Here is a 23,910-nt window from a genome sequence, read left to right on the forward strand (position 1 = left end):
TTATTTTCTTTCAGATCACATGTAAGTATCTTTTCCTGGTTCCTTAAATAAATATACAGTAGGGATGATTTGCATTACACTCAAATCCAGAGATTTGTTTTTTCAGAAGCTGTTTTTAGGAACTCTTTTTTTTCTTGTAATGTGAAAGTACTTTTGTTGAGAATATTCAAGTTTGTTCCAGATTCTCTGGGTACAGATACCAGAGAGCCAAGGAATTTGTCTGAGCTGTCTTCCAATATTTAAATGGCATTTAGCAAACTCCCTTGTGCCCTTTCAAAGAAGGCTGAAAGAAATATATTGCAAGTTTTCTTGGTGCCATTTCCAATGCAGCACTAACAGACACCTTCGTGTAATGCAGCATCGTTTCTGAAATAGAGAGCACGAGGGCTCCAACTTCACCCCCGCCCATTGGGAGCATTTTTCCTCGTGCCTGTGACTTCAGGGTAAACCGTCCAATATAATATAATCAGCTCCCTTTCAACTACGGGGTAGAGTCACCAAGGAATGAAAAAAGCAGGGTGCTAGCTGAGTCCTCCTGGGATAGAAAGTGGGAAGTGCAGTGGAATCTGCCCAGGATTCTGAAGAGCACTGAAAACAGGACTTCGGCAAAGGGGTGGGTGTATGTAACAACAATAGCCCCCCAGAACCTTTGTATACTTTTAATTAATTAATTAAAATTAATTTTAACAGAGACTCAAATAGCCTCTGACAACCAAGCCCAACTCCTTGCTTTTATGTGTGGCTTAGCTACTAAGCCCTGCGGAACCGTTTCTATTGACAGGAGAAGCGGCAAAGGTGGGTTGCTGGCATCTTAAAACTAGTCACTGCGGGTAGATGGGGCTTGTCAGCCGTGTTTAGCAGTTCTTCTAGGAGAAGGAAAATTCTGATCTCAAACCTCCACTGCTTTACAGCTATACCCAATCATGGGGAAGGCTTTGGGAGTAAACCCCGAGGGAAAATTTGGAGCTGGAGTCCCTAAGGAGAACTCCACTCAATGGAGTCCTACATTGAGTTCAAAGGTGACTGGCAACTCCTGTAATGCTGCTGGTGCCCAACTGTATCGGTCTCTACCATCCTTTGGGCTCATTAGAAGCATGGAGAGAGGGATCTTGCTACATGGGCAACAGCTTGCTCTCCATAGGTACTGCCGAGGTGTGTATCTAGGCAGCTAGGATGCAGTATCCATGGTTGACCCTGATGAACGGCGCCTCAAAGTCCCCTCTATGATTCTGGGAAACCCTTTACTGCAACTAAATACACCTTCCATGAGTGAGTGGAAATGATTTATCATATATAGACAGTTCTACAGTTGGCCAGAGAAACAGCAAGCAGCAATGTTGTATGGGGCACATGTCACGGGAAGAAATCGAGAAGCTCCTGAAGATTCTGAGAGTGAGGGTGACCCCAAATTTGAGATCGCCTATGTTTATTCTCCACTTATGATGATTTACCCCAGCCTCAGATTATTGGGATAAGAAAGGTCTTGGATTTGGACACACTATTTTTTAAGAGCTTATCCTTGCCTTATCCAAGTGTCTTAAAGTTTCATTACAGAACTAGCAATGAGACCTAAGGTCTTACCTCTGGGGTGAGGTATTTACTGATCATTTCTTGCCCTTTCTCTTCACGTTTTTCATCTGGCATTACTTCGTACTCTGCCTGTGAACAAAGAAGAATGAAAGGAATAACTAGCAGAATGTCACCATTTCACAATAAATGCAAACTGTCCCATTGCCAAAAAATACATTTTGTAATGTAGACCCTGGCCTTTCACTTTTGTAACTTTTTAAAAGAGCTACAGTATTACATACGAGTTGATATTTCATTAGATTAGAAATTACTGTGATCTTCCTAAAGGACATGCAGTTCTGAATAGATCATGGAGTGGTACAATTAAAGTTATATTCTCTGTTCTGAAGAGCATCAAAGATGAGTTCAGTACTTTGACTATTTGTAACAAGATAAGGGTCACACAACTGAACTTCTGTTTATTTAGAGACAGAGTGACAGGATCCAAAATATTGAGATGTGAATAATGGATCAGGTGGGAGGTTATTCAACCCAAGCTGCGAGCATAGAACTGAATAAAGGAGTAACTGGATATAAAAATGTTTCCTGTAAAAAGGAAAGAGAACATCACAAGCTTCACCATGACAACACTTTTGCTACCCATAAATCATTACTATCAGCACTAAATCTGACCTCCAGGCCCTCTGAGTACAGTTGTGGTGCATTTCCCCTTCATTAAAACTTCATACATCTACCCATGCACTCTACTGATCTCTAACTGACAGCATGGTTTCTACACACCATTCATTCCATAGGCTGTTTGCCTACAGTTGGGGTTCCCAACCTGAGATCCATGGACCCCTTGCTTAATGGTACTAGTCCATGGCTTAAAAACGGTTCAGAACCCCTGGCCTACAGGATGAAGCAGACATTCGTACAATTTGTTTATTACCATCAAGAACCAATGGACAGCACATACCATATCTTCTAATTTTACCAAAGTGCATTAATCTTTGAGGAATTACCATAACAATCCTATTGGACAAGCCGGCGAGCACTGTGAGGGTCATGTTTTTTGACTTCTCCAGTGCGTTCAACACCATCCACCCTGCTCTGCTGGGTGAGAAGCTGACAGTGATGCAGGTGGATGCTTCCCTGGTGTCATGGATTATTGATTACCTGACTGGCAGACCACAGTACGTGCACTTACAACACTGTGTGTCAGACAGAGTGGTCAGCAGCACTGGGGCTCCACAGGGGACTGTCCTGTCTCCCTTTCTCTTCACCATCTACACCTCGGACTTCAACTACAACACAGAGTCTTGCCATCTTCAGAAGTTTTCTGATGACTCTGCCATAGTTGGATGCATCAGCAAGGGAGATGAGGCTGAGTACAGGACTACGGTGGGAAACTTTGTCACATGGTGCGAGCAGAATCATCTGCAGCTTAATGTGCAAAAGACTAAGGAGCTGGTGGTGGACCTGAGGAGGACTAAGGCACCAGTGACCCCTGTTTCCATCCAAGGGGTCAGTGTAGACATAGTGGAGGATTACAAATACCTGGGAATACGAATGGACAATAAACTGGACTGGTCAAAGAACACTGAGGCTGTCTACAAGAAGGGTCAGAGCCGTCTCTATTTCCTGAGGAGACTGAGGTCCTTTAACATCTGCCGGACGATGCTGAGGATGTTCTACGAGGCTGTGGTGGCCAGTGCTATCATGTTTGCTGTTGTGTGCTGGGGCAGCAGGCTGAGGGTAGCAGACACCAACAGAATCAACAAACTCATTCGTAAGGCCAGTGATGTTGTGGGGGTGGAACTGGACTCTCTGATGGTGGTGTCTGAAAAGAGGATGCTGTCCAAGTTGCATGCCATCTTGGACAATGACTCCCATCCACTACATAATGTACTGGTTAGGCACAGGAGTACATTCAGCCAGAGACTCATTCCACCGAGATGTAACACTGAGCATCATAGGAAGTCATTCCTACCTGTGGCCATCAAACTTTACAACTCCTCCCTCAGAGTGTCAGACACCCTGTGCCAATAGGCTGATCCTGGACTTATTTCCACTTGGCATGATTAACTTATTATTATTTAATTATTTATGGTTTTATATTGCTATATTTCTTCACTATTCTTGGTTGGTGCGGCCGTAACGAAACCCAATTTCCCTCGGGATCAATAAAGTATGTCTGTCTGTCTGTAATAGTACTGCATTCCATATCATTGAACTTGCAGATGACTTACTAAACTTAAAGGCTGTTCTTTATAAATTAAAATCTCAGCAGTGCAGTGTGGGTGATTATAGATCAGTTCCAACTCAACACACATCAATATTAGCATCCATTGGAATGTTCTGTTTCCACAATTTTAGATTTAATTTTATTCTCTCCATATATGGTGAAGCAATTCTTTTGTGTAGACATATGTTGATCCACAGAGGACATGAGAAGTCATCTATTGTTTTTCCTCAAATTTCTCCTTTTTTAACTTCGATCAGTATCAACAACTATGTCATATAATTCTCTCATTCATTGTGTGCCATGGGTGATCATGGTATATCCATGATCGTGATTGTTCTTGACAAATTTTCTACAGAAGTGGTTTGCCATTGTCTTCTTCTGGGCAGTGTCTTTACAAGATGGGTGACCCCAGACATTAACAGTACAAGTCAGGGATGGTCTTCATGGAGTGAGTGGTCTCAGAACCAGGACTTGTGATATGACCATCCACCACCTGCTCCTGTTGGCTTCACATGACCATGATCGGGGGGCTAAGCAGGTGTTACACCTTGTCAAAGGGTGACCTGCAGATTAGCGAAGGGAAGGAGCAAATTACAGCTTCTTTAGGAGAGGTGTATCTCCACTTTGCCACTCTGGTCACAGAACATAGAAACAGTGCCTTTGGCACTGGTCCATCTATGTTGTCCAGAGAGCTGATCTCATCTGTCTGGATTTGGCCCTTAGCCCTCTAAACTTTTCCTATTGATGTACAATACACTTCCAGATAATTTTTAAATGTTGTTCATGTGCCCGCCTCAACCACTATTTCTGGCAGCTCACTTTGTGTGAAGAAACCACCTCTATTTTCTCTCACATCTGATCTTAAACTTATGCCCTCTAGCACCTCCTCCCTGGGGAAAAAGACTATGTACTATCACCCTTCCTACACAATTCATCACCTTGTTTACCTCTAACAGGTCACCTCCTCAGACTCCTACGATCCAGGGAATAAAGTCCTAGTCTTTGCAACCTCTTCCCTGGTAAATCAGGTCCCAAAGTCCAGGCAACATCCTGATAAATCTCTTCCGCACTCATATCTTTCCTTTCACTGGGCAACAAAAACTCTGCAATATTCCAAGTCTGACCTCACCAATGTTTTATAAAACTGCAACATAGTTTCACTACTCCTCTATTCAGTTCCCGGACTGATGAGGGACAATATGCTGAACTTCTTCTTCAGCACCCAGTCTACCCTTGACGCTGCTTTCAGTGAAGAACGTACTTGTGATCCTGGGTACCTCTGCTCCATCACACTCCCCAGCGACCCTACCTTTCACCATGGTTCAACTCCTATAGTGCAATACTTCACATTCATCTGAACTGGATTGAAACCTATTTGTCAATCCTCAGCCCACATACCGAACTGATTAAGATACCCTTGCAGTTTTCCATAATCTTTGATGCTATGTACACCACAACCTATTTTAGTATCATACACAAACTTACTACCCATGTGCTTGTACTGTACTATGCAAAAGCATAGGCACCCTAGATTTTTTATGTAATTTCAGATGTTATGTCTTCCACAGAGCCCTGACTTCAATATCATCGAGACTGTCTGGGATTACCTGGAGAGACAGAAGCAAGCAAGACAGCCGAAATCTGTAGAGGAACCATGGCAAAGTCTCCAAGTGTTTGCAACAACTTACCAGTCAATTTTCTGATAAAACTGCATGACAGTGTACCTAAAAGGATTACTGCCATTTTAAAGGCAAAGGCTGGTCAAACCAAGTATTGATTTGCTTTAGTTTTTTACTGCTTACTGCTCCTCAAAGTCAATTTTTTGATATTTGAAAACTTTTAATTTCATTATTTTTAAAAACATCACTTTACAGGTTTTTTATATGTGTAATAGACTTTTGCACAGTACTGTCCATTTACATCCAAATTATTTATATAAATTTCAAAAACAAAGGTCCCAGCACCTACCTGTATGGCACACCACTAGACATAGGCCTCAGGTCTAAGAAACAGCCAATGACATTCACCCTCTGCTTCCTACCACTGAATCCAGTCAGCTAGCCTCTGAATCCCGTGCGATCTCACCTTCCAGATTAGCCTGCCATGGTGGACCTTGTCAAAGGCCTTGTTGAGGTCCATATTGACAACATCCGCTTCCCTACCCTCTTGGTTATCTCTTTGAAGAGCTCAAAGGGACTTGTCCCACAGAAATCCAAAAAGCACAAAGCTGTGCTGGCTGTCCCAAATCAGGCTCTGTCTCTCCAAATGTTGGTAAATCTTGTCTGTCAGATTCTCCTCCAGCAACTTACCCACCACCAGTGTCAGACTCACCAGCCTGTAATTTCCTGGCTTGTTTTTGCTATCCTTTTTAACCAGTTATTCCACATTAACCACTTACCAGTCCTTCAGAACTTCACCGGTGGCCAGAGATGAAGCAAAAAATTTCCTCAAAGATCCCTGTAATATTTTCTGTAACTTCCCACAAGGTCAAAGAATGCACCAGGTCAGGCCCTGGGAATTTATCCACTTTAATGCACTTTAAAGCCTCCAGTACCTCCTCTCTGCTCATCTGTATGTGGCCCAAGACAACACCACTTATTTCCCGCATTTCCTCAGTATCCATTGCATTCTCTACAGGAAGAGCTGAAGAGAAATATTCATTAAAAATCTCATTCATTTCCTTTGGTTCTGCACACAGAAGGTAATGCTGATCTTTATGGGGACCTATTATCTCCATAGCCACCAACTTACTTTCAAATATAATACTGTGCAAAAGTCTCAGGCATGTATATATAGCAAGGATGCCCAAGACTTCTGCACAGTACTGTTGTAATTTTATGTACGGCTGCCATAAAGAAAATGCAAATGTCATGACATATGTGAGTGATGATAAACCTTATTCTGATATGGGTCTCTGTTGTGGACCGAGAGTGGCCTTAAACTTTCATCCTTATATCTCCACCAAGAGCCCCATATTTGGCTTTACACCTGCGGCCCCATTTGAACTTTGATCTTTATTGCAGATGTGAAAAGTACTGGAGAGTTTAACATCGGTAGCTGAGCGAAGGGCGCTGAGTAGGCTACGGTCAATTATGGATAACTCTGAACATCCTCTACATAGCACCATCCAGAGACAGAGAAGCAGTTTCAGCGACAGGTTACTATCGATGCAATGCTCCTCAGACAGGATGAAGAGGTCAATACTCCCCAATGCCATTAGGCTTTACAATTCAACCGCCAGGACTTAAGAACTTTTTAAAAGCTATTATTAATGCTTTTTGAGATAGTGATTTAGATGCATATCATATTTTTTACTGAGTTAAGTATTGTATGTAATTAGTTTTGCTACAACAAGTGTATGGGACATTGGAAAAAAAAGTTGAATTTCCCCATGGGGATGAATAAAGTATCTATCTATCTATCTATCTATCTATCTATCTATGGTTACAGGAACAGCCACTCACCAAACTTTGCATTCATTCCAGAACATTGAAAACTCTATACTGGTCTAAGATTAATATATAGGGCAAACCTTACATTTACTTGATGCACCCACTACAAATTTTTCACAAAATAAATAAGACTGTTATCATTTTCGATGCCATCTGGGCTTTGGAATATACTGCCATACCATCGTTGTTAGTTCAAAACCCCAGAGACCCCTCCTTAGTAACAGAGACAATTATTACAAAGACTGCAGGGATTCAATTAGATAGCTCACAACTACATTCTCAGGGAGAATTAGGGATGGGCATATAATTCTGGACGTCATTGTGCCCACTTCCCCTATGAATAAAAGTTCTTTACGTTCAGATGTCTATATTTCAATTTACTGTATCACCACTTCACAGAAGGAATCTTTCTTACAATGCGGGAGCTGTCACTCAATAATACTGTGAAGACTGCCAAGACTGGAAAGATAACAAAGATCTTGTTGATAAAGTAGCGGAGAAAAGGAAATCTTATTTTATTTTTGTAAATTTCTAATCTGTAAAACAACTTATTAGAAGTTATTTATTAAATTAATGAGATTGACAAGATAGGAATATGCTATGCAGGAAGGTCAAATCTAAAAATTTCCAATGATCTGCACCATTGTCCTTGGCACTTTCACGATGTAGTGACAGATATCCCTACCCTGCAAGTAAAAGCAATCATTTATGAAAAAACCCTCAAAAGGAGACTTTAAGTGTAATATTGACGAGCAACTCAGGATTCAAATCCAATTTACAAGGAAGCAGGTGATTAAAAAAACCTGCTGCAATACATTACATACAACCATTCGATATAGGAGCAGAATTAGGCCATTTGGCCAATCGATTCTGTTCCACCATTTCAGTCTGGCTGATCCGATTGCCCTCTCAGCCCCAATCTCTTGCCTTCTCCCAGTATCCCTTCATGCCCTGACCAATCATGAATCTACCAACCTCTTCCTTAAAGATATATAAGGAATTGGCCTCCACAACTGCCTGTGGCAAAGAATTCTACAGATTTGCCACTCTAGCTAAAAAAAATTCCTCCTCATCTCTGTTCTAAAAGGACATCCCTCTATCCTCAGGTCTTTGACACATGTGTGAGATGTTATTCCCACATTATCCGGAGATGTTGCATTCAATCAACATGATGGCATCCACTACCATTCTGTTCTCAGCTTACTTTCTGCATTTACAGTAAATTTCATCATCCTCAACTTTGCATGCTGTGTTTTCATAGCTAGAAATTAATCCATAGTCCTGTAAGGACAGCGATGACACTGACATGTACATTATTTTTTCCACTCTTACGTGGTTAGTATTTGAACAGGGTGTAGTGCCTAGCGTGACACTATTGCAGCTCGAGGCATTGGAGTTTGGTGTTCTGTGCATCCTTCCTATGGAATGCATGGGTTGTCTCTGGGTGTGCCGGTTCCCTCCCACAGTCCAAAGATGTACCGGTTCATAGGTTAATTGGTCATTGTAAATTGTCCTGTGATTAGGTTAATGTTAATGTGGAGCTGCACAGATTTTCTGCTGGGTGGGGACAAGGCACCTTCTTACACATTCTCTCCCATTGTGCCTTCACCAGTCCAAGCCACAACAATTGCAGGCTGGGTCAAGCCAAATTGAGATACAGTTGCTCTCTCACTGAGTCAGTGAGGCTGGCTCTCAGCTACTTTTCCCACCTCTGCCTGAGGAACTACTCAGGAATTTAACCCTGTCATAACCTGGGAGCTCTCACACTATTGTGGCATCAGTGATATTCCCATTTTCAAATTCCACTTCAACTTTCCTGCTCCAGTTAACTATGCTGGCAAATTACAGGTTAAGTAACAGTCCTTTTTCGATACGAAAAATTCATCTGCAATAGGATCCTTAACTATTCAAGACAACCATTGTCATTGTTCTTCGAGTTGCGCCAGAAGAAAGCAGGAAAACACAGGAACAGTAGTGGGCCATTTGGCCCCTCAAGCTTGCTATATTTCACAGTTATTGCCCACTCAAGGCCAGAAGATCCATTGCATTATTGTAACAAAGCGGTTAACGCGATACCATTACAGCTCGGGGCGTCAGAGTTCAGAGTTCAATCCTGGTGTCCTCTGTATGGAGTTTGCACGTCCTCCCCATGGAATGTGTTTAAAGTTCAAAAGTTCAAATTACATTTATTTTGTGTACATATGTGTTGCTATATACAACTTAGAGATTCATTGTCTTGCAGGCATACACAGCAAATTCAAGAAACACAATAGAATCAATGAAAGATTGTATCCAACAGGAAGGACAAACAACCAATGTGCAAAAGACAACAAACTATGCAAATACAAAAGAAAATAATAACAATAAATAAACAATAAATATTGAGAACATGAGATGAAGAGTCCTTGAAAATGAGTCCATAGGTTGTGAGAACAATTCAGTGATGGGGTGAGTGAAGTTATTTCCACTGGTTCAACAGGTTGAGGGGTAATAACAGTTCCTGAACATGGTGATGTGGATCCTAAGACTCCTGTACCTTCTTCCTGAGTCACCAATGAGCGGAGAACTTGTCCTGTGTGGTGGGGGATCTCTGATGGTGGATGCTGCTTTCCTGCAACACTGTTTCATATAGACGTGCTCAGTGGCGGGGAGGAGGTCTAGGACCCGTGATGGACTGGGCCGTATCTATTACTTCTTGTAGGACTTTTTGTTCAAGGGTATTGGTGTTTCCATAGCAGAATGTGATGCAACCAGTCAGTGTACACTTCACCACACATCTATAGAATTTTCCACCGGGTGCTCTGGTTTCCTCCCACAGTCCAAAGATGTACCAGTTAGTAGGTTAATTAGCCATTGTAAATTGCTCTGTGATTGGTCTAGAGTTAAATCGGGGATTGCTGGCGATGCAGCTCGAATGGCCTATTCCGCGCTGTATCTCCAAATAAATAAACAAGATCATGGAAACAGCCAGAAGCAGTTGTTACAGGATTACAGAATGGGAACTAACAATTTAGATTTATTTATATATAAGACTTCCTCCAAGATAAACAAGGAAACTTCAGACATTATTTTCCACATTATATAATTTTTTATTTACATTAAAAACTTGCATTTTTGAAGACGAGGCTGTTTTATTTCATAAACAGGAGCTCTAGGATCCAGAGGAAGAAGTAAACACACTAAATATGTCTCCAGCAAACATACTTCTGTTCATTAGGCAACAGGAAACGTGTGCTCAAGAGACAGTGACCTTCAGGTCCAAGCAGTTTCTTTTCGCTAAACAGATCAAGATCAATTAGCCTCTGAAGGCAGAAATGAAGTTAGAAATATGGAGCACAAAACATCACTTGTAATATTTGAATAAGAATTTTCAACATTGATAATATTTTCAGACTGACTCATTTGTCCATATTAGTTGAGGCCACATCCTAATTAAACCATGCTGGTAGCTGTATTGCATTATTTTATCCATATTTCATCTTAGATAAAATGCATCAATCTAGATGGTGGTGGCGTTAGGGCAAAACACTTTTCAGAGCACATACCTTGCATTCCAACAGAAATGTACTCACTGCTGATGGAGTGAGAGAGTTCCTAGAATTTATGATATGCAAGTAGCCATTAGACATATCCGTTTTATTCAACCTCCTCCACCTATTGTGTAGCCATCAGTGCATCCTTAGTATTTCATACAAGATTTATGACTTTCTCATAATCATAATCTGGAGTTTCTGTCTCTCCCCAACCCTGATCCATCACCCACCCTCAAGAGGAAATGCTTTTTTGTACATCTACTTTATCAAATGTCATCATAACTGTAATGGTATCTACTGGGTCACTGCCAACTCCCTCTCCTACAGAAAGCACTCACAGCTTGAGCCTTTCCTGGCAAGTGTAAGCTTTCAGTTTTGGCGTCTTCTACTCACAGCTCATTAAACAGTGTAATAGTTCATGCCCACAAGCAGAACATTCAGACTGGGGTTGCAGAACAACAAGAATCATTCAGTCAGCAAAACTGCTGTACAGTGGACATCTGGAACAAGAGGACATCTAACTCTCTGTCCAATACAGCCAACAGTTTTATGACTAACCAGGCAAGCCATATTAAAACAGTGGCCACGAGAGAGGTCTGGGGCTGGACATCCTGTAATGTTTTCCTTCCCCACATTCCTGGATGAATGCAGCTTCAACAAACCTCAGGAAAACAAACGTAATCCAGCAAAAGCACCCATTTGATAGCTGTCCCAACTTTCACTCTAAACCTTTATAGCCTCCACTGTACCTGTGCAAGAGGTACTGCAATGGCTTGGCAAGATTTCTTCAACCTCACCTGCCATATCCCTGACCTCTGGGATCTAGGAGGCATGGGTGGAAATGCCACCATTCATAAGCACCCCCCTCCCAGTCAAATCACAAACCATACCATTTTGGCAATACATTCCTCCCTAAGGTTAAATCCTAAAGCTTCATATCCGATATGCTTAAGCTCTTCTCGGGCTTCCAGCTGGGTCCAAGTGTTGATTTTCACCGACTTTTCAATGCCAAACTCCATCATCTTCATCAAGATTGATGCCTAGGCATGTATAGTCCGGTGGTATATAAACTCTCATTGTCTGTCCCTCCTAATTGGTTAGTCCTCATCCAATCAGGTTTCTGCTTGTCCCACCTTGTTTAAAATTGTTTTCCACTTCCTACTTAGTGTGAGTACTTTGTCTTTGTTTTAATTCTTATCCTCTAGTTTTATTTCAATGGTCTCCTTCACCAGGTGGTCCCAAAAGCCATAGGCATGGGACAGTAGTTCTATGCTATCAAAGTCAATCTTGTGGTCATTGTGTATCAATGTCCCGCCACCGCTGATTTCACCTGGTAACCCAAAGAGATACAGTTCCTGTGTTTCTTGATGCGGGTTTCCACTGTGTGCCCCATCTGGCCGATATACGCTGCTCTGCATACACAGGGAATCCTGTAAACACCAGCCATCCTGAGTCCCGAGTCACTTTTGACCTGCATAAACTGGGATTTGTGCTAGACACTAGTGAATAAATATTTCAACAAAGATAAAGGTATCGCTCTAAGTAAGAACTGGAATATGATTTGAAACAAAGCGAAACAACGGAAACCTGGTTGGTTGAGGACTAACCATTCAGGAGAAACAGACAACGGGAATTGAGTATACAGTATATACCACCAGACTAGGCATGCCTAGGCATCATCCCTGATGAAGATGGTGGAGTTTGACATTGCAACGTCAGCTAAAATCGACACCTGGACCCAGCTGGATGCCCGAGAAGAGTTTATGCATCGTACACACCAGGAAAGCACTAGATCTTCTTTCTCCATACCTAATAGCTTCCAAGACAGTGGTTTATCACCTGTCAGTGACCAATGAGCACAAGTATGTGTGAGCAATATGCTTTAACTTCTTCAAGTATTCCCTCATCTCGCAAAAAAAATTATTGAACTTCTGAATAGTTCTTTTTAAATGAAGTTTAAAGAAAAAAATCTGTCCAGTGGCCAGTGTTTATTATCCATCTGTATTTGCCCAGGAGGTTGTGACAGTGATGCAGTCCTCTTGCCAAGGACAAAAAGCCTCAAAGGACCACCTCTTCACATTTGCAGATGGATATTCCATTCCAAGTACAGACTTTGGATGAAAAAATCACCACAAGAAGAACAATTTCTCTCAAACATTATCCTCTTGTTTAGAAAAAAGTTCAGCACCAGATAGTAGGGTTCAATGCCAACCTCGAGCAATATCTGTGTGGGTTTTGCAGGTTTTTCTTGTGAAGGTGTAGATTTCCTTTGGATATTTTGGTTTCTTCTCACATCTGAAAATGTGCAGGTGAGTACCTTACCACCACCTTGGGTCTCGCTGAATGGCAGAATCTGGTGGGGGGGGGGCACAGGGAGTTGATGAGCGTTTGAAGATTTAAAAAAAAGTGGGATTCACGTGGGATTCGTGTAAAATAGATGGTTGATGATTGGTGAGATTTGATGGGCCAAAGGACCTGTTTTTGTTCTACATCTTTGCATGACTCTGAAGTATTTTCTTCGATAATTAGAAGTTATTTTGACATTATAAACTGTTACTCAGATCTCCAAACTAAAGAAGTAAGTAGACGATTATTATAGGATGGTCAGATTGCTGAGAGTTCACCAGGGCTCAACCGACAATGTAGAATGCAAATTTATTGCCACTGTCTGCATTAAGTTAAAGATTAGCCCAGAATTCCACGGAATTGCTCAAGTAACAGAAAATAGTTAGCTGAAACTGGATTTCTAATTCCAATGTGCCCAAAAATGGTTGGGGAAGTCATATCCTCAGAATCATTAAAAGTGGCTAATTAAACTAGACTTTATTTTATCAGAATGCATGAACTGCAAATATTATTGATAAAAGTTATTATTACAAATAACATTGAATTTTGAATTGAATTGAACTTCGGTTTATGCCATTTAGAAACTGCAATGCAGTTAAAAATGAGACAACGTTCCTCCAGAATGATATCACAAAAGCACACGACAAAACAGACTACACCAGAAAATCCACATAACGTTTGGCAATCCCCAAACCCAGAGTCCGGAGAGGCTGCTGCGTATTAATATCGCGCTACCATCTTAGCGCATTCCCCGGAAAGGAGCTCCAAACCCACCAGACTAAACAAGACTACCCAGACACACCTAGTCAGGAGACCCACTCTACCACCCAACAAACCAAAAACTAAAGCTACAAGACCTACACAAAACCACATAGTTACATATAGTTATAATTAAGATATAGTTACAACAGTGCAAACAATACCATAATACTCCTCAGCATCCAGGACATCTTCAAGGGGAGATGCCTCAAAAAGGCAACGTGTATCTTTAAGGACCCCATCACCCAGGTCATGACCCCTTCTCATTGCTCCCATCAGGGAGGAGGTACAGAAGTCTGAAGGCACACGCTCAATGATTCAGCAATAGGGGAAATAGCTTCCACCCCTCTGCCATCAGATTTCGGAATGGACATTGAAGCCACTATCCCACAACCATTTTTCCCCTTCTTTTTGCACTACCAGGTGGAGGTAGGTACTCTCTTGTAAGATTAGGGAGTTGGACATTATGGAGAAATGACTTAGAAATGATGAGTTATGGGGAAATCATATTGAACAGTGGAACAGGCTTGAGGGGTGAGGGGCCGAGTGGCCTTCTCTGCAACTATTTCCTTATGTTCTCCTGTTTTTCTGTCCTAGTATGTGAGACCTGAAACTGCAGCACATGCAGACCATTCAATAACCTTTGATCCACTGCCATGCACAGTTCAGCAAATGGTGAGGTCAACTTGCAAATTTTGCAAAGCGAATAGACTTTTGATTTTGCTGGATGACTGCTGGAAAGGGAAGGAATCCATGCTGGTCCAACACTTGGAAGGACGTTAACAGAAGCCCATGTAAAATGTGGACACAGACAATTTGCACAGACATTTAGCTATATTTAAAGACACTGTCACGTTTAAATATGGTCAAATATAATCTTGGATTTTTCAAAACTTTTAGAAACTGAATGGGTCTTGTGTGTATTTATTGCCTTGAGTATATGCCATTAAACACTCGTAAATATTCTTAACATCCATCGTGACATTTCAGGACAAACATACAAACTATGATACTATGAATGAATGATCATTCAACTGATAGTGAAAATGTGTGTGTGTATGTGAGAGAGAGAGAGAGAGTGAGAGACAGCAAGGCTGAGACTGAGAGAGAGAGAGAAAGAGAGAGAAAGTAGTGTGAGGAAGAATTGCATATACATTTGTTTACCAACAAAGGCACAGAGACAGGGGAAGGAGAGGTGCCTTGCCTCAATTTCAGATTGAAATATGCATCGGAAACCAGTTGCTAATGTCAGTTTTCAAATTAGGGGCTGTTACACACTCATACATTTGTCTAATTCATGATTTGTAGGTCTAATGCTAAACTCTACTGATGGCATACTCCCAAGAGTTTTAAACAAATTATTTCATCAAAATTAAGGTTCCATATGTGACTCATTCAAACTTGGCATGCCATCGTATTTTGAGTTAGTTCATTCAAAGATCATTAACCCTTACATGCCCCTTGGCTTGCAGGAAATTCATAGAGGCCAATAAACTGTGTGGCACAGTAGGAGGTCATTTGGTCAGTGGCTGGTTGAAAAAGGTGTACCCAGTTTAACACATCTGCCAACGCAAAGTCAGTGGCCTCTGTAGATTACCATCCGTCATGTACTCTTTTTTAAAAATATGATGAGGGTTTCTGGCCTCTGGATGGAATATTTTTTCCCCTCTTCTACATTAAATTCTTCTACCAATTACTTTAGATCTCCAACCTCTTTTTGTTTACTCTTCTAGCTTCTTCCACCTTGCAGTATCTAGATCGCACATAATGTGCTTCATCTTATCCTTATCTCTCCCGGTCTGCCCTGTCCCAGAGAAATCAATCCCACCTGAAGTGTTTCCAGCCTGGCAACATCATAGTACCCTCTCCAATGTAGTTACATCTGCCTCTTAATGCAAGGACCAGAAAGGGTGATAGATATTTTTGTTTTTATTTAGAGCTACAGAGCAGAATAAGCCCTTCAACCTGCACTGCCCAGCAAACCCAACAACCCCGATTCAACACGAGAAAGTCTACAGACGCTGGAAATCCAGAGCAACAGGCACAAAATGCTGGAGGAACTCAGCAGGCCGGGCAGCATCTGTGGAAATGCATAAGCGGTCATTGTTTCAGGACATCAACTATCTATTCATTTCCATAGATGCTGCCTGACCTGCTGAATTCCTCCAGCATTTTGTGTGTGGTGCTTACAATTTACAAATAACCAATTAACATCCACAATCTCCATCAGCACAGGAGCGCTGCAAGGATGTGTACTTCATCCCCCTGGACAGTGTGGCTCAGTGCAGCTCCAACAACAGGTACGTTTGTTGATGGCACTGTTGTGGGCTGTATCAAAGGGGGAGATGAATCAGCATACAGGAGGGAGATTGGCTGAGTGGTGTAATAACAACAACCTCTCACTCAAGGAACTCTCACACCAAGGAGCTGACTGTAGACTTCAGGAGAGGGAAACCAGAGGTCCGTGAGCCAGTAATCATCAGAGGATCAGAGGTGGAGAGAGTCAGTAACTTTAAACTCTGGGGTCCACTATCTCAGAGTATCTCGGAGGACCTGTCCTGGAGTCATCATATAAATAAAATTGCAAAGAAAGCATGACCATGCCTTTACTTCCTCTGGAGTCTGCAGAGGTTCATCAGAAACTTAGCAAACTTCTTTCTTTTCAAATCTTTTTATTATTATTATTATCCAAAATACGAGAGTACATCGAAGTGTGTAACACTTACAATGTCTCAAAAGAGAAAACAAAAACAACATCAAGGATTGAAAAATATGGTGACACAAAAAAGAGAAGAAAGAAAACCCCTACTAAAGCAAGAAAAAGGTGAGGAAAAAAAGGACCCAGTAGGTGTTTAACCCCGGAGCCATGCGTCATACAAAAAGCTTCTAAAGATAAACGTCAAACTGCCAGCAAAAGAAAATTATACCAAAATTTACAATTAGATCGTGGAGAAAATCTATCAATTAATTCAAATGGTAATAACGAGCAAATGAACCCCATCTTTTCTCAAAATCAAACATAGGTTCAAAGGTTCGACTTCTAATTTTCTCCAAACTAAGACATAACATCACTTGAGAGAACCATTGTGACAGAATGGGAGCCGACGTATCCTTCCACTTGAACAAAATGGCCCTCCTATCTATCAATGTAACAAATGCAATAACATGTTGGTCAGACAAAGAAACACCACGGATATTTTGAGGTATTATTCCAAAGAGCACAGTTAATTTGTTAGGTTGTAAATTAACCCAATGGGATAAGTGCCCTTTCTTTAAGATTAAACAAGATTGGGAAAAGGAACTTAATTTGACTTTTATAATGGAGGACTGGATGCAGATCTTGAAGTTGGTTAACTCTTCCTCGATTTGTGCTAGCCATTCATTGATTCAATTTAAACTTGTATATCGTTACTATTTGATAAAGGAGAGATTGTCTAAAATCTTTCCTAATGTTGATAGTTATTGTGCTAGATGTAAAACGGAGACAGCTACACTGACACACATGTTTTGGTCTTGTTCTATACTGGAACAGTTTTGGAAGTCAGTTTTTTCTACAATTTCTAAAACTTAGCAAACTTCTATGGCTGTGTGGTGGAAAATGTGCTGACTGGTTGCAATACAGCCTGGTAAAGGAACAACAATGTCTTTGAGCGGAAAATTCTACACAAGGTAGTGTATTTGGCCCAGTAAATCACGGGTAAACACCTACATCTACATGAAATGTTGCCATAGAAAAGCAGCATCCTTCATCAGAGATCCTCAGCACCCAGGTCATGCTCTTTTCTCACTACTGCCGTCAGGTAGGAGGTACAGGAGCCTCAGGACTCACACTACCAGGTTCAAGAGCAGTTGCTACCTCTCAACCATCAGGCTCTTGAACAAAAGGAGATAATTACACTCATTCTATCTCTGGTAGATCCACAACTGATGGTCTCTGTTTAAGGACTCTTTATCTTGTTATTTCATGCTCTCATTATTTATTGCTATTTATTTATATTTGCATTTGCACAGTTTATTGTTCATTGATCCCGTTCTGTAGATTTGCTAAGTATGCCCACAGGAAAAGGAATCTCAGGGTTGTATGTGGTGGCATGTATGTACTCTGATAATAAATCTTACTTTGAACTCTTAACCTACCCTGCCCATCTTTGGACTGTAGGGGGAAAGCAGAGTTCCTGGAGAAAACCCAATATTTTCCAGTATTACATTCCTGCTCTTCTACTCTATGCCTTAACCAATAAATGAAGGCATTCCACATATATTTTTATCTACCTTATTGATCAGTCCTAGCACCTTCATGGACATACAAGGCTTCTCTTCATCCACACTTCTCAATATCACCCCATCCCCCTGCTTCATTGTACCTCCCCAAACACTCTATCTCAACACTTCCATTTGCAGCTTTGCAGACAACCAGCCAGATTGTCATATAAGTCTTGTCAACACTTTGGCAACCAAAGTATTCATTTTTGTATTGTGTGCAAACTTCTTCAAACTTCCTATATTTGGCCATTAACCTGTATTGCAAGAAGCAAAAGACCTAAAACTAGAACCTCTGGAACACCAGTGATGACAGCTTTCACACAAAAACACTTATCAATTATTACCCTCTTCTTCTTGCCACCAAGCCAATTTTAGATCCAACTTGACACATTTACTTTCACTATGTCAGTGTCTGCTACTTTAAGCCATGTCAAAAGTGTTGCTAAGATCCACAAAGCCTTGCTGTTAACTCCCCAAAACAATCCATTAAGTTAGCGACACCTGAACTTCCTCTAACAAACCTATGCTGATGGTGAGGGTATCTTGATGGAGGCAAAACAATTGACATCACTTTCTAAATAAATGTACAATCAGGGGCCACTTCATTAGGTACACCTGTACCTTGCTCATAAATGCAAATATTTAATTAGCCAATCCTGTGGCAGCAACTCAATGCGTAAAAGCTTGCAAACATGGTCAAGAGCTTCACTTGTTGTCCAGACCAAACATCAGAATGGGGAAGAAATATAATCTAAGTGACTTGACTGTAGGATGATTGTTGGTGCCAGATGGGGTGGTTTGAGTATCTCTGAAACAGCTTGTCTCCTGGGATTTTCACGTACAACAGTCTCTAGAGTTTAGAGAGAATGGTGCGAGAAACAAGAAAGCATTCAGTGAGCGACAGATCTGTGGGTGAAAACGCCTTGTTAATCAGTGAAATCAGAGGAGAATGGTCAGACTTGCTTAAGCTGACAGGAAGGTGACTAACTCAAATAACCACACATTACAACAGTGGTGTGCAGAAAAGCACCTTTAAATGCACAACATATCAAATCTTGAAGTGGGTGGGCTACAACAGCAGAACATTACACTAAGTTCCACTCACGTACCAAATAAAAGTGGCCACTGATTTTATGCATTGGATAATGGATTTCAAAAAATGTACCCATCACTTGTCTGTAATTACTCATTTTATTCCTTACTTCCTTTATAAGTAGTGATATAAAATCTGCAGATTTCCAAACCAAGGGCTTCAGTCCTGCAGCGCTGGGCACTTGTCACTGGCGTGCAGGATTGGGAGTAATTTAATTGAAACCTACTGAATACTGAAAAGCCTGGATAAAGTGGACCTGGAGTAGTTGCTTCTGTTAATAGGAGAGTTTAAAATCAAAAGGCGAGGATGTCCCTTTAGAACTGAGATGAGCAGCCATTTCTTTAGTCGAAGGGTAGTGAATCTATGAAATCTGTTGCTACAGAGGGCTGTGGAGGCCGAGTTAAGGCAGAGATTGATGAGTTATTGATTGGTAAAGGAATTAAGTGTTATGGGAAGAAAACAGGAGAATGGTGTTGAAAGGTTCTTGACGAGGGTAAAGCAGTTGACATTTATCTACATGGACTTTAGTGAGGCATTTGACATGGTCCCTCAGGTAGGTTGATTCAGAAGAGGAAGATGCATGGGATCGGGGATAAATTGCAAGTTTGGATTCAGACCGGTTTGCCTGTAGAAGCCAGATAGTAAAGGTGTAAAGTTGATCCTCTGGCTGGTGTCCATGACTTGTAATGTCCCGCAAGGTTCAGTGCAGGAACCTTTGCTGCTTGTAGTGCATATTAATGATTATATGTAAATATAAATGCAAACGGTGGATTAGCAAATTTGTGTATTACATCAAGATTGGTGGAGTTGTAGGCAAGTGTAAGATACACTTTGGGAGATCAAATGAAAGGTGAAAATATACAGTTAATGTGGACCCCTTAATAGCATTAAGGTACAGGGGGATCTTAGGGTCAAATCTATAGTTCACTGCAAGTGGATAAGATGTATGGCTTGCTTGCCTCCATTAACAGGGATATCGAGTACAAGAACAAGAGAGTCAGGCTGCAGCTAGTAAACTTTAGTCAGACCAGTCTATCATATGCATCTCTGATCACCTCTGTCATCTAGGGTTTTTTTTAATGTTTATTTTTCCAGCTAGTATGGAGATTGTATTTTATCAAGTATGCAGTTTTCCTTGGATTGCTTCCCTTTTATGTCTAATTGTTTGTATTTGGACTAGCTCAGGTTTTTCGCCTTGTATTACAAGTGTCTCATTTGGTATCATGGAGATTGTTGAGCTCCCTTTGCATTTATCACTTTTATTCAATTTGGGGTAATTTACAGGATCTTCAATGTCTTGCACTGTAGCTGTTTTCTTTTGGGTTATTTCTTTGTCTGGACATGAGGGCTGTCTGATTCTCCTGAATTCCTATGTGTTCCAGGGCATATTTCCAGGAAGTGGGGGTTGCTTGCCAATCTCTCTTTGCTCACTCATTGTGGATCCTTGTCTGGTGAAAGTCTGACTAAGTAGCATGTGTGATTTCAGTTCTTCAGGATTTTGTACAGTTTGCCTGAGTTCTTGTTAGTTTCACTGGTTAATTTCTGTAATACTGTAAAACTTTTGTTTGAATTGCCGAAATCTCTGTGATTCCTGCACTTAAGTTCTCTAGTGACCCTGTCAACCCCATCATAGGAAAGATGTGGAAAAGGTGCAGGAGGGGTTTTCCAGGATGGCTGAGAGGAGAATTGGATCAGCCATGATGAAATGATGGAGCAGCCTCATTGGGCCAAATGGCCTAATTCTGCTCCTATATCTTTTGGTCTTATGTTGGTTGGATTACAGGGTATGAGCTATAAGGAGAGTTTGGAGAAACTTGGGACTGTTTTTCTTAGAGCACTGCGGGTTGAGATGAGACTTGACAAATGTTTTTAAAATTGTAAGATTTACCGATGGGCTGGAGAGTCAGATTCAGTTCCCCAGGGTAGAAATGTCAAACATCAGAGGACATGATTTTAAGGTTAGAGGGGGGAAGTTGAAAGGTGAAATGAGGGGCAATTTATATATATATACATACACAGAGTATATACAGAGAGTAACAGGTGCCTGGAATGAGTTAACAAGGATAGAAGTAGAAGCAGCCAATTTGGTAGAGTATGAGCCTTTTAGATGGCCACATAACTATGGAATGGAGGGATATGGATGATAAACAGGAGGGGAACATTTAGTATAAACTGATTTCCAGATTGGCAGAACATCATGGATTGAATGACCAGTCCAGTGCTGTACTGTTCTGTGTACAAGAAAAAAAATCAGCAATGATTGAGTGATGAAGCACATTTAATAGGCTGAATTTCCTAATTCTGTTCCTGTATCTTAGCAGCCACAGCAGATTTTAGAAAACGGCCAGAGTTTCAATAGTTTCCTACCCTTCTCCTTTTAACAGCTCGAGACATTTCTATTTAGGCTTGGCAATTCGTCCAGTTTCACTGGGCATCATCCCTTACTTTTGTAAAGCAAAAACTGCAAAGCACTTATTTGGAACTTGAGCCACGTTCTCCTCCTCCACAGATGCTTTAAGTTTTTTGGCCCCTAATAAGCCAGACACCTTTCTTTATTCTCCTTCTGCAAGAACAACATTGCACTAAATCACATGGATTTCATTTTTATGTAAATTCAGCAACAATGGGAAGAACTTTTCATCAAGATTATCTTTATATGTTCCCAGTGGAATAAGGGAAATGCCAAAAAACATCTAAGGGAAAAGAAGTTTGTACATATTAAGTTCACAAATTCCCTTTGATTTTAATAAAAGAAAGCAAGTTTTTAAAGATTTTAAATGCAAGCTAGACTTCAACAATAAATAACAATGGTGACAGAAATAGTTTGAAATAATAATTAAAATAAAATACTTTCTATCCCGTTGTAACAGGGTAAGTTTTTTACACAGAAAGTGGTGAGTGTGTGGAATGAGCTGCTGGCGATGGTGGTGGAGGAGGATATGATAGGGTCTTTTAAGAGACTCCTGGACAGGTACATGGAGCTCAGAAAAATAGAGGGCTATGGGTAAACCTAAGTAATTTCTACGGTAAGGACATGTTCGGCACAGCTTTGTGGGTCGAAGGGCCTGTATTGTGCTGTAGGTTTTCTATGTTTCTGTGTTTCTAACATTAGCCTCATCAGTTTTGACTACCACAATAGCATAAAGAAATTTTCAAAATAATTAAAATCAACACATGTTTAAATGGATGGAACATTTCAGCATTCTGATTATACAATCATTATTTGCAAAGTTCATACCACTTGATATTAGATTGATTCCACATTGATATAGGGCACATTTCACAGCTGTAAATGTCACCAACTGAAAGGTTTTAATGTGTCATTTTGGCAATGTCTTCTATGAAGATTGAAAATTAATCATCTCTTCTGTTTTCCAGGCAATGTAAGTAAAAAATATAATTTTCTATAAAGTGATTATTTTCTTAGGTGCAGTATTGAGAAATTTTCTAGAAAGAACAAAAGGTACTAATATTATTTATTTTAGGTAGGAGCAAATAAAACTTATCAATAAGCTTTGAGAACTTGGCCTCAATACCTCCTTGTGCAATTGGATCTTGATTTCCTCGCTTGCAGGTGCCAGACAGTTCAAATTGGCATCAACATCTCCTTCACAATCTCCCTCAACACAGATGCACCACAAGGCTGTGTGCTTAGCCCCCTGTTCTACTCGCTTTACACTTATGACTGTGTGGCTAAACACAGCTCCAACACAATATTTAAGCTTGTTGATGACACCACTGTTGTTGTAGGCCAAGTCAAAGGTGGTGAAGAATCAGTTTGTGGAGATTCGGTATGAAATCTATAACTTTCCCAGACTTCTGTAAATGTATGGTGGACTTGCTGCATCACAGCCTGGTATGGAAACACTAATGTCGTTGAATAGAAAATGCTTCAAAGATAATGGATGCAGCCCAGATCATCACAGGTAAGGGCCTCCCCCAACTTAGCACATCTGCTTGAAGTATCATCACAGGAAAACAGGCCCTCTGGCCCACCATTTCCATGCTAGCCCTTATGTCCATCCATTCTAGTCCTTCATGATTTTATATACTTTGATCATGTCTCCTCTTTGCCTTCTCCATTTCAGGGAAAACAGATACAGCCTCTCCGGTCTCTCCTAACTGAATTACTCCATCCCAGGTAACATTCTGGCCTATCTCCAAAGCACATTCTCTCTACTGCTATCCCACCTTTTCTACAGAGTGGTGACTGCAAGCATGTGCTAGCTGAGGTCTAAACAATGTTGGAACCTCCCTGTCTTCTTCTCAATGCCCCAGCTAATGAATGCCTCACTCCTCATATGGGGTGGAGATACATCTCTACTGAAGGAGGTGCAAGGCACTCCTTCCCTCCACTAGCCTGCAGGTCACCCTTAGACAAGGTGTAGCACCTGCTCAGCCCACATCCATGATCAGGGTCATATGAAGCCACGGGAGCAGGTGGTGGATGGTCATACGAGCAGCTGGTGCATGTCACAAGACTTGGTTATGTGACCACTGGCGCCAGGCAGACAAACTCTGAAGAGTATTGATAATGACTTGTAAAGACACTGCCTGGAAGAAGGCAACGGAAAACCACTTCTGTAGAAAAATTTGCTAAGAAAATCACGGTCAGAGAACGACCATGATTGCCCACGTCATACGACATGGCACATCATGAACAAATGAATTCTTACCCACATTATCTACCTGCAGTGCCACCTTCAA

The 23,910-nt window shown here is 41.1% G+C and overlaps 1 protein-coding gene across 1 annotated transcript in view; it reads right to left on the reverse strand.

Annotated features, from left to right (window-relative positions):
• LOC140715471 (G protein-coupled receptor kinase 5-like) overlaps window positions 1–23,910 on the reverse strand; it is a 301,765-nt gene that overhangs the window by 119,568 nt on the left and 158,287 nt on the right. Inside the window, exon 4 of the mRNA XM_073027715.1 lies at window positions 1,582–1,659. Coding sequence (XP_072883816.1) covers window positions 1,582–1,659 — 78 coding nt within the window. The remainder of the gene's footprint in view (window positions 1–1,581; window positions 1,660–23,910) is intronic.

Source organism: Hemitrygon akajei, chromosome 23 (genome assembly GCF_048418815.1).
Source record: "Hemitrygon akajei chromosome 23, sHemAka1.3, whole genome shotgun sequence".
Classification (NCBI taxonomy): domain Eukaryota; kingdom Metazoa; phylum Chordata; class Chondrichthyes; order Myliobatiformes; family Dasyatidae; genus Hemitrygon; species Hemitrygon akajei.